General features: G+C 41.6%; 1 protein-coding gene across 1 annotated transcript in view; it reads right to left on the reverse strand.

Moving 5' to 3' along the window:
- The window catches only part of LOC109435264 (ADP-ribosyl cyclase/cyclic ADP-ribose hydrolase 1), a 51,876-nt gene that overhangs the window by 3,004 nt on the left and 36,740 nt on the right, over positions 1-12,132 (reverse strand). The window contains exons 3-5 of the mRNA XM_074321644.2: positions 7,173-7,302; positions 4,844-4,979; positions 2,812-2,897 (exon numbers count right to left, since the gene is read on the reverse strand). Coding sequence (XP_074177745.2) covers positions 2,812-2,897; positions 4,844-4,979; positions 7,173-7,302 — 352 coding nt within the window. The remainder of the gene's footprint in view (positions 1-2,811; positions 2,898-4,843; positions 4,980-7,172; positions 7,303-12,132) is intronic.

Genomic DNA, 12,132 nt, shown 5'->3' on the forward strand with positions numbered 1-12,132 from the left:
ACTTAATCGCCACACCCCAGCCTTTCCAATTCTACCAGCTCTCAGCGTTAGCCTGCATGGTTCTAGCTCAGGAATGCCAGGTCTAGGTAATATTCATCCCAAACTATCGGAGGGATTATGTTTCACATGAGAGTTCTGAAAGCAGTCGCTTCAATCTGTGCTTAAACAATGAAGTTCAATGTCATTGTTGCTAAATTGGACATTCAGAAGTCAGAATTCCGAAGAGTAAGAGGAAGATCACTGGAGCAGGAAGATGAAAGTGCTTTCTTGGTGCCATGTACTGTAGACACTGCTGATTTCATTTAGGGAGCAGGGTAGCTGAGTCAGCGGTAAGGGAAATGAGGTCACCAACAAAGGGGAAACTGGGAGAGAAGGTGACACTGAGGCCTGCACAGGCACAAAGAGAAATGAGGAATGAATGAATGAATGAATGAATGAACATTATTTAGCAAAGAGCTTTTTTTCCTTATGCAACAAACATTCAGTTGGATTCCCTGCTAGGCACTGGGGAAAACCAAAGTGAGCAAAACAAAGCAATCGGCATGTTTCCTCCAGGAGGCCCATGGACTGGGACTAGCTCAGGTCCCTTCTCATGTTACCCAACTATCTCACACTGTGAAAAGCTCAGGTGGGCTTAGTACTGGTGCTGAAAAGTCTGAGAGCTGTGAGCCCAGCCGTCCTGCTTGTCACTCAGCCCTGGAGCCTCGAGGCTAATGTATGGCCCAGAGTGGGGGTTCGGTGAAAATCTGTGGAAGGAGGAAGAGAGGAAAGGGAAAGCAAGAAGTCCAAATACTCAGTGATGAGATTAGGAAAGAAATACAAAAAGTATAAAGAGGGCAACAAAGCTAGGTCTTGAAGGATGAATAGGGTTTCACCTGGTAAAGGCTGAGGCAGCTGTTGACAGAAAAGCAAGGGGTTTGGGAGAACAGAGGGGCTTGGGGGGAAAACTTCAGTGGATTCTGAAGTGGGGTAGATAAGATAGTTCATGGAGGACCACGAAAGCTTGGCCAAGAAATCTGGCCTTTAGTCCGCAGGGGATAAACAGCACTGAACAATTTGAAGCGGAATTGTGAAAATCCAGTGCGGTTTCTGTCTCTCTACAGGGAGCGATGAGTAGAGGACAGAGGCCCAATAATTATCAGTCAAGTGCTAACTACAGGGAGCCAAGTACAGACCCTACAACACTATGTCATTCTCAAGAGGACCAGCAAAGTAAGTATTGGGTCACATCACTTGGAAGCGAGGACGTGAAACCCCAAGCAACACTGCCTCTATTATCAGGAAAAGAAAGTGTCTAGTCTGATCAAAGAAGGCTGTGTACATGCATCCGAGAGTGAGTGATCAGCCTGTAACACGGAGATGCCGTCCCTGGGTTGCTCACGATGGTAGAGCGCCTGTGATCACTGTCGCCACTGAGCTCCTAGCTCCAAGGGCAGTCTGGAGAACATATCAAATGTGACTTGGCTTTAAAAGATGTTAGCAATAGCATTGCCCTAAAACATATCACAGAGCATACAGTAAATAGAAACTTTTCTCAGAGAAAGCAAAGAAACAAACAGAAAAACTATACAGTGCCTCTGATTTTTCAAAGCACAGAGTAAGTTCTCAACAACTATTTGTGGAAGGAATGCGTTGTGAATGAGTTGATGGGACAGTGCTTTCTGTTTAAACACTGCAATAACCCTGTGGGACAGACATTATTTTTATCCCCATTTGACATATGGGACCTGAAGGTCAGGCACATGGTTCAAGAATCTGTCCAAGTGTAAACGATCTCCTAATGCAAACCCCTGGTTACCTCCTTGTCCATCCCAGGGTTTACCTGAATCTCCTTAGCATGGGTTGGGCTCTCCCTCATTACTAGACCATTGACTTGGAGGAGTCGCTTAAACTCTGAGTCTTTGTTTCTCACCTTTAATGTGGAGATGTGTACCTTCTCACACCACCTAGTTTGAGGACTAACTGAGGTGATATATAGGTAGGCACTTGGCCCAGAACTTACTATAGATATGCACTTAAACATGAGTTCCCACATGCCCTAACTCCTCAGATGTTTAAATTTAATTTTGGAGAACTAGAAGTAGTCTAGTTTTATTTTCTCCCTCTTTTTCTTCCCTTCACTTCTTCCCTTTCCCTTTTTTCCTAGTCCACTTACAAAGAAGCAACTTACTAGAAAAGAAATATGCACAAAGGCAGCTTTGAATAAAGTCAGAAATAGAGAGGAGGGTGTGAAGGGAACAATGGAGTGTAATTCCCAGCCTGGATTCTGCATCTGTAGTCAAACACCTTGGGGTAAACTCCCAGATGTGTCACTTCCTGTGTACGTTTAGTAGATTGCTTATTTACCTACACCTCTATTCTGTCATCTGTAAAGTGGGTGTGATACTCATGGTACCTACTTCATAGGGTTCTTGTGCGATTGTAAAGTTTTAATCCATGTAAAATCCTAAGGACAGTGCCTAGCACGAAGGAAGTGGTCTGTAAATGTAGATTGTTAAGACTGTTCCAGGAATCTGATATTGGCCAACACCTGGATCAGAGGATTAAACCAAGACAGATATTCCTGGCAGCCAAAGCCAAGACATGGATAAGAGCAGGGGTTCTACAACTGGAGCCCATGTGCCCTCCATGAATGTCTTCAAATTGTATGTAAAAAATCTTATGGCATGTGCTTTGAATCATTTTTCTCAGGAAAGATTCCTACACTTTTGCTCCTAAAAGGATCTGAGTTAAAAAAAAATTGTAAAACTAACCACTGACTGGATGATCTTTTGGTCTCCAAAATTCTAGAATTTCACTTTCGGTACTTACCCTTTTAGACACCGTGTTCCAGAATACAGAAAAAGTGTTGTTGATGCATTTCCCCCGCCAGGTTGGACAAGAGTCATAGTTTATTTCTAAAAGACATAGTTAATAGAAAAATAATTAAAGTGGAAAAGTAAGGGTGTAATTAAGCTCTGCTCTTCCATAGCTATCAGATCACAGTGGAGCCTTTTCCAGTGGTATCACTGCCAAAATGGAGGATGGAAAATGGACACATCTCAATCCAATTTAACTAAGTGCCCCCCGAATCCCATCCAAGTCCTTACCTTACCCTCCAAATTCCAGACAGGAACACAGTCACCAGCTTTGAGTCATCCTTCTGGGAATTGCAGCAAAAGCTCCTCTGACAGGGACAAGCCCCTCATTATCCCCGTGTCCAGGAAAAATCAGAGGAAAACCTGGGCTCTCTGGGGCCAATCTCACCAACCACAACTCTGCTTCCTGCCAGCTCTCTCCCGTTGACAGCTTTCCCCTTCTCCTCCCTCAGTCCCCACACCCATAAGCTCAGTTGGACTCTGAGTCTTTCTACACTTTCCCCATCAAGATAGGCTGTGAGTACAACAGGCATAGAGTACGAATACATAGTTTCTGTGTCACTTCTCCAAAGGATGTCTGCCTTAATGGACAGACAGTTTTGTAATTCATTTTTTGACCTATAATTGACAAATAAGATTGTAAGATATTTAAAGTATACAATGTGATGATTTGATATATCTATATATATCTATACATATCTATATCTATAGATATAGATATGTATAGATATATATACAGACATTGTGAAAAGGCTTCCCCAAAAGGAGCTAATTAACACATTCATCGCCTCACATATTTATGTTTGTGTGTGTGTGTCTGTGAGAGAACATATAGGTTCCACTCTTTTAACAAATTTCAATTATACAATACCATGTTATCAACTATAATCACCATGTCACATTAGATCCTGAGATCTTATCATATTATAACTGAAAATTATACCTTTTACCAACCTCTCCCTATTTACTCCACCCCCAGCCCCTGGCTATCACTTTTCTATACTGTTTCTATGAGTTTAACTGTTTTTTCAGATTCCTCATATAAGTGACACCATGCGGTGATTGTCTTTCTCTGGCTTATTTCACTTAGTATAATGCCCTGGAGATTATTCATCCATGTTGTTGAAAATGACAGAATTTCCTCTTTTAAGGAGAAATGATATTCCAGTGTGTGTGTGTGTGTGTGTGTGTGTGTGTGTGTGTGTGTGTCACATTTTCTTCCTCTGTTGCAGTTGACTACACAAACGTTTGAACGTTTGAGAGTTAGATCCTGGGGATAAAGAGATGAATTAGACAGAAGACCTGCCTTCAGAGACCTCATGATCTAACATAATCAAATAAATCACAGAAAGGTTAACGTGGGCTGTGGTGGTATGCAGCACCCTTAGGGAAGGCTGATGTTGAACTTGGTTTTGAAGGATGACTAGGAGTCTTGAGACAGACGAGATAGAAGAAGGTGCTCCATGCAGAGAGAACATGTGCAAAGGGAAAGGGCTGTGCGACCACGTCATGGATTTAGACTAGTACCACCTGGTCACAAGGAGAAGGAACAAGGAAGGGAGAGCTGGAAGATGAAAGGCAGAGGCCAGGCCACCTAAGGAATTTAGACTTCATCCTAGAGGCAAAAGAGAGCTTTCTAGATTTTAGATGAGAGACAGAAGCTGTCCCACTGTGCTGCCCGGATGGTGGCTGACCTAAAGGGGGAAGGAGTGAGTGAGCAGTAAGTCTTACAACAGACTAAGCAACAAAGAGGTCGTGTTCGTGGGCTGGACTCAGGCAGTGGTAAGAGGGATAGAAAAGAAAGGATGGAAACATGAGTTGATCTAAAGAATGCAGTTTTGCATCAGCGTGAGTTGTTTTGAAGGGCATAGGTGGTGGGTACCTAGGGTTCCTCCTTCTGCATTGCCCTTTCAGGGTCCCTAGCAGAGCTCAGGGCTCTTTCACCCCGACGTCCCTGGATGATTCCAAATGGCCCAGATCCTCACCAGAAGTGTCAGCATCTCCGCACCACTTGAGACCGTCGGCTATGTAACCCAAGAGTGTGTTCTCCAGTGTGAACATCTCCTGCTGGACTCTTGTGTACTGATGCGCCAGCTCACTTGATTTGCTCCAAAAGAGGGTCTAAGAAAGAATAAACACAACCTACTACTGAGATCAATTTAGTTAAATAAAAAAAAAAAAATCACATCTTTTTAAAGGAAAAACAAACATAGAAACTATGAGAATAAATCACATGTGGTCGGGGTAAGTATTACTGAGTGCATCGCTGCTTTCTGATGTCAGTGAGAGAGCGTGTGTATGTGTGCGTGTGTCCACGTGTACGTTCCAGCGCGCATAGGTGTGTGTGTGTGTGTGTGTGTGTGTGTGTGTGTGTGTCCTAGGTCACAATGTAACATGAGCTTATTATTCTGGGTTGCAGTAAAAAATAGCTGACAGCCACTGATCAAAATCTTATACTAAACATAGGATCAGAACATATCTGGAGGAGACATTGGGAAGTTATGGAATTCCTAAAATTTTCTGCAAAACAATTTTCTCTATGTGCTATTGTAAGGGTGACACTGTATTTTCAAGATTTAACACACTAGTTTACTTTGATTTAACAATGTAATTTAGTTTAAAACTCTTTTTCCTTTTCTTTGCTTCCCTCCCCTCCTACAGGATTTAGTGACCCTGTTTTCTCATGGCCGCATGCACACCTCGTTAATCTATTTAACCTTCAGAACACTGACTCCAAAGAAACTATTTCAGCCCTCAGGCATCTGCTTCACAGCAACCAGGCTGAGATTCACTCTGACTACAGAGTCTGAGATGACTTTATCTTGGAACAAACTGGACTACGGGAAGCCATTTTTTTGTTTTTATTTGGACATCAGTGCCCAGGAATCACCTAACTCCCATTTCCTCAGTGCTCAGGAATCGCCTGTTTAACTCCCTTTTTCTTTTGTTGTGCTTTTTCCTGTGTTCCTATAAAACCTTCTGGCCAGTCTCAGAAGGGGGAAGGTGGTCTTTGAGATAATCTTCCCAGAATGCCACCATTTTGAATAAACCTACTTTTCTTTTCACCAACCTTGTCCCTCAATCATTGGCTAATGAGCAGGAAGCAGCAGAACCCGAGTTCAGTAACACTATTTTTGGGAGAAGTGCTCTTTGATTCTTAAAGAGGTGCATATGCCCTGCTTTCTTTCTCAAATCTCCCGAATCCCCACAAAAAAAAAAAAAAAAGAAAATGAAAAGAACAAATATGGTGAGGTTTTTCAGGGTCCCTTGTAAAAATACAAAAACTCAAATTTCAGAACACTCGTCTGCTCCATGGCTCTATTCATTCTGAATCACAGACCATGGAGGGTGGGGTTTGAAGCCTGGACCCTGGAATCACACTGTTTTATGAAGCCCAGCATCACTGCTTATTAGATGCCTGACCTGGGGAACCAAAGCATCACTAAGACTCACTTTCCCCATCTGTAAAATGGTAACGAGAATCACTGTAAGGAGCTCCTAGGATGCTGAGGAGAGTAAATGAGACAATGCAAATAAATGCTTAGTCCCCTGTAAAGGGCACAGTCACTCATTCAGCAATGTCACCTGGTGTTTATTTAATGAGCACTTTTCTGTGTAGGGCCTTGTTCTTGGTGCGCCAAGCAGGAGCTCAAAGTAGCTCCAGCTCTAACGATGGGATGAAAGGCTGTAATCTGGCTTAAAAGCTTCACAAAGATGAGTTGGGACACACTAAATATTCACCTTAAATACTGACTTTAGAAAAGAACACTGCATAACAGACTTTTTCCAGGACTCTTTGGCTCCAAATCTTGTGCCGTTAACATTTGAACTAGTCACTTTCAGAACCATCAAACTTGAGCAATCACTGGTCACCTAAACTCAGCAAGCCCTGGATTTTTCATTGGTGAAATGGGGATGCTGACACCCAACCTGCTTATTCCACAGGATGGCTGTGAAGACCTAATAGGATAAGGTCGAGAGAGTCCTTTGTAAGCAATAAGGCACTCTGTAATGCTAATCATCATCATCAGAGGTCAGGGGAGAGCTTTGGAAGTATATAAGGTGGGGTTATTTTTGTTTGGCTTGGATTGCGTTTCATGTTAGGGTTACTTTGCTGATTTTTAACTGAGTGTCCTTTCTTCTTTATGTGATATCCTGGTCTCCCTAGAGCACCACAAAATCCATCGCCTCAACAAACTAGATGCTAATGTTCAGATTTTTCCTCATCCATAATCCCGGTCAAAATTTGGTCCTGTGACTGCCTCCCTCTGGCTTTCAGGCTCCATTTGAAAATCAATAACTTGATTCAGTTACCTTGTTGCAAGGTACAGTTTGATTTGTCAGCTCCAGCAGTGGTAGGTAGTCTTCTTCTGTACTGCTACAAGGGTCCTTGTAAAGGAATGCATCCATGAATGCTTTCCCTATCTTTCGGCAGTCTTTATGACTATGAGATAAAACATGAAAAATAAAATAAAACATGGATAATTAGATTTCAAACATATTTTTGAAGCATAATTCCTTCCAAAAAAAATCTCTCATAGGAAGCATTTACTGAGTGCCAAGTAGTTTACGCACATCATCTCGTCCAAGTGCTACAACATTTTTATGGGTGAGCATTACACCGCTTGCCCTACAAGTTCTTTGCCCTCATGGAGCTTACTGTCAGGTTAGAGAGTCGACAGTATACAAAAAAGCAAAAAGGTTAACAAAATAAGTACAGATGATTATAAGTATGCTGGAAATCAATGGGGAGGGACGAAAGCAGAATACTGAAGCAATGATCTCTTTAAGGAGGTTGGTCAGGAGAGGTCTCCCTGACAGGGCATTTAAGCTGAGACTAAACAATGACAAGGATTGCATTCCAGACTGAGGGTACTGCAAGTGCAAAGGCCCTGAGGAAGGAAAGAACTTACTGGTTTTGAGGGACTGAGGGAACAACAGCATAACAGCAGTGAAAAGGAAGAAATGGGAGCATGGTGAGAAATCAAGTCAGAAAAATAATCAAGAGGCACATCTCTTAGGCCTTTTGGACCAAAGAAAAGATTGCAAATTTTACTCTAATTACAGTGGGAAGCCATTGGATGGCTTTAAGCATGGAAGTGGCCTCATCTGATTTTCGTTTTAGACAAATCACTTTGGAAAACACTGACCTGGCCCCACAAGGGAGATAATTCTTTGAAATAGAAATTCCAACTCCAGGTCCCCTCCAAACAGCCCCTCCAGTGGGAGAGCAGGCAGGTCAGGAAGAATAGATGGGGAGGGTGCTGGAAAAGACAGCAGGTGGAACTTTCTTCGTGTGTTTGTGTTAACAAATGCACATATGCCATCATTTCCTCGGGTCAGAGAAGTGGGTTTCCACTGGGAGAGCTCAGTTATCAATATCAGTACAAGCTTCAGCCTTTGGAGCGGGATCCTAGGTACAGTGCCAGGTCTGGCAGCTTGACCTGGAGACGTAAAGAAAGACCCCTATTTTCTATTCCCTTCTGAACCTGCTCTCCTCCTGCAGAGTATAAGCAAAGTAGGTCATCCAGAGGGTCTCCCGCCTTCCCAGGTTTGGGATGATTTAATGAGGTAACATGACATGTGCCTGGCTCCCAGGACGGTTCTCTGCATGGACGCCCCTCCACTTCTCTAATCTGCACAGGACATTTCACCTGCACCCTGTCTGACTTCAAAAGCTTCACTCTACCCTGTGCCAGAAAACCGTTATCTACCTGGCTTTCTCCAAACATTATATATATATATATATATATATATATATATATATATATATATATATTTATATTTATATTTATATTTATATTTATATTTATATATATATATATATATATATATATATATATATATATATATATTTAAAGAAAAAAATTATTCCATTATATACTCTTGTGTCAGTCAAATTCATGGGACACCATCATGGGACCTTCAGAGAAAAGGGTTTGGTGGAATTTACACTTTAAGGGTTCAGATTTTAATTCCATGTCTTTCATGCAGTGTTCTTCTCAGGAAGTTCCGGTCCCAGACTCCAGCTTCCTTACAAAATTCTTCTACTTCAATCCTCAGCATGTTCTATGAGACATGAAGTGAACAAGGTGTGGAAGAGAGCTTTCTCTCTGAGATGGAAGAACAAGAGAATTTTCCACAACAAAAGATCTGGCAGGAAAGAGAAACTAACGTGCACTGACACTGACCATAGACCAGATGCTTTCATGAGCATATTCTCATGTAACCACCAAAACTTGATCGAGTCTCTTAGAGAACTCACATTATGTTTATGCTTCATAGTATATAGACCCTATTTCAAGAAACATTACCTTAAGATTTCTGGAATCCTGGGCTAAAAAGGTAACAGGGTCCTGCTTTAGAAGAAGCAGAGTTACAGAACATTAGAGTTGACACAGACTTTGGAAGAGTTTATAACTCAGCTGTCTTTCTTTTCTCTATTTTAGAGATCAGTGCCTCCTATGTACCCCACAAATAAGAGAACATGGGGAGGGGCAATGGGAAGTTTGGGGCAGTCTTCAAAAAGCTCTTTTTTATCCTTACAATCAAAAGTAAACATTTTCCTTTCATATATATATGTATATATAAGCATGGAAGTGGCCTCATCTGACTTTTGTTTTAGAAAAATCGCTTTGGGAAACACTCACCTGGCCCCAAAAGGGAGATAATTCTTTGAAATAGAATACATATTTATATATATATATATACATATGTATATATACATATATATATATATATATTCACACACACAAATACATATATGTATAAAGAAATTGGGATGACGGTGTACAGAGATGTCTGTAGTACTCATTCATACATGTCATCATAGAAATGGGCCTCAAATTCACAAGTTTGGCTCTGAAAAGGAGAGACCTTGATTTAGTTACTTGCAAATATTCATTTTTTTGTCCCCCTGGGTAGAGCACAGTTGCATCAAATCAAATGGTAGCCAAGCCAAAGCTGTTTTGAGTGTGTGGGGTGGTTTAGAGAAAATTGAGGGCTTCAGGACTTCCTGTGTCCAGCAGAGATGGACGCGGGGCTCTCTGAGTGAAGAAGCAGCATGGAAGAAGTTAAGACTTATTTCTGGAAGTTCAGTATATTCTTTCCTTTCAATGGTTCCTCCATTCCAAAATTAGAGTCCTTAGTTGTACTGCTTCCAAGGTGACCTGCCACTTGGGACAAGAACATTGAAGAGATTGTTAGCCCAGGCCTATGCCCCAGAGCTCAGTCTATGCTGGTGGCCCCTCCTCAGGGACCTCCTGAACCAGAAGGGCTCTTGGATGTTATCTGGTCCTGTGGTTCTCAGTTCTGCCACACTTGAGAATGACATTGAGAGCTTGGAAGAGATACAATGATTGACTCTAGAACAACCAAGTTAGAATGGGGACAGAGGAAAGTCAGCAGAACCTGGAATTTTTCAAAAGCTTCCATGCCCACCTCCTCCGAGCCCCTGGACACCACCTTTCCACTTTCTGTCTCAATGAAGTTGGCTATTGTAGGTACCTAAAGTAAATGGAATAATACAGCAGTTTTCTGTTTGTGATTGGCTTATGTCATTTAGCATAAAGTCCTCTTTGTTCTTCCATGTTGTGGCATGTGCCGGAATGTCCTTCCTTTTTAAGGCTAAATAACATTCCATTGTAGGTATCGACCACATTTGTTTATCCATTCATCCATCATGGACACTTGGGTTGCTTCCCCTACCCATTCTTTCATTCCACATACACATACTTACCCAGGGCCCACTATGAGCCTCACAACACATACAAGTCAATAAAGATAAATACATACTATTTCTATTCTGAAGGCACTCTTTTTATGGCACAGAGTAGGAAAAGAACAAAATAATTACAATTAGAGCACAAGTGACTTGCCCAAGGCACTAAAACTTGAAAACACAATAAAGAGGTGGACATTTTCTAATTTTCTACTATGGGGGATTGGAGGATAGAAACAGCATTTTGACTAAATGTTAATCAGTATCCTTATTTTGAAAATGATTTTTTTTCCTCCATCGGTTGTTGTTACATGTAAAATCTATGTATCTGTATAACCAATGTAGGTTTCTATTTGACTACTTTGTGGTCTGCTCCCTTCAGTGGGTTCCAGATTAGACATGTGCAGCCAGCAAGAAGGGGAGGCCTCCGCCCAGTGGAATATAAAGCAGCCTTTGAACGATGGAATATGAAGCAGCCTTTGGACAGAGCTTGGAATAGTTTGGAGAATGTTTATTTTACTTTAAGTGAGAAAATTAGACCTCAACTTATGAAGAATAGAAAAAGGATGAGCATCACACTAGTTAAGTGTGGTTATCTCTAGGAAAAAGAATAAAGAGGAATTTCTACATTTGCGCTATATTTTTCTGTATCGTTGGTTTACAACAAAAATGGATTCACATATTATCCAAGTAATCTAAAGAAAGGAAGAGGGGTAAATTTTTAAATTAAATGTATAGTATGATCACAATTTTTTAAAACTGAAGAAAAAAAAACCCCACTGTAATTCAAACCATGTTACAAAAATTGTTCTATCTGGCCGCTAGGAGTATAAGGATTGCTTTGTGAGCTTCTCTCCATTCATTTTGAATTTTTCTATAGTAAGCACATAATACAATGGGATCATGACAAAACTTTTGTTTTCTTATTAAGTAGCTTGAGCAATTAGACCAAATATTTGAGAATGTTGGAAGGAAGGTCTTAGAACATGGGAACAACTCAGGCCAAGACTCTTAGTTGCCACCCGTTATTTTTGTGTTGTCCCCCACGTGTCTTGGCTACAAGGTGTGTTATCTCACCCCTCATCCAGTTAAAGATAATAACCAGGCAAGACCTGGGTTGGTGTCCCTGCCCCACTTCTCAAGACCTAATGATGCGAAATAAGGGGTGAGATGGGGGCTAGGGCTGCAGACTTCTTCCAGTGAAGCTTTCTCTCCATTTTAGAGACTTCCTTGATCCCTAAGCAAGATTGCATTGTCAAATTGCACTTCACAAATTATAGATTGTACCCAGAATCAAATGTTATGAAAAATGTCAAGGAGACAGGTAATTGAGAGTCTAAGACAAAGCCAGGAAAGGACAGCACATCCTGTGTAGCCCAGCCCCACCCCACCCCAACCCCCACACCTGGGTCCTGCCTGCCTTCCTGCATGGGACACACTCTTCCTGGCCCAGAATAATAAGTAAGATTACTAAGTGAAGTTTTGTAGGGTTGCTCACACAGCTGGAAGGATTAGTATGATGAAATATCTCCATTTTCTTCCCTAGAGATCTTT

Source organism: Rhinolophus sinicus, chromosome 1 (genome assembly GCF_057876585.1).
Source record: "Rhinolophus sinicus isolate RSI-liver-muscle chromosome 1, RSI-T2T, whole genome shotgun sequence".
Classification (NCBI taxonomy): Eukaryota; Metazoa; Chordata; class Mammalia; order Chiroptera; family Rhinolophidae; genus Rhinolophus; species Rhinolophus sinicus.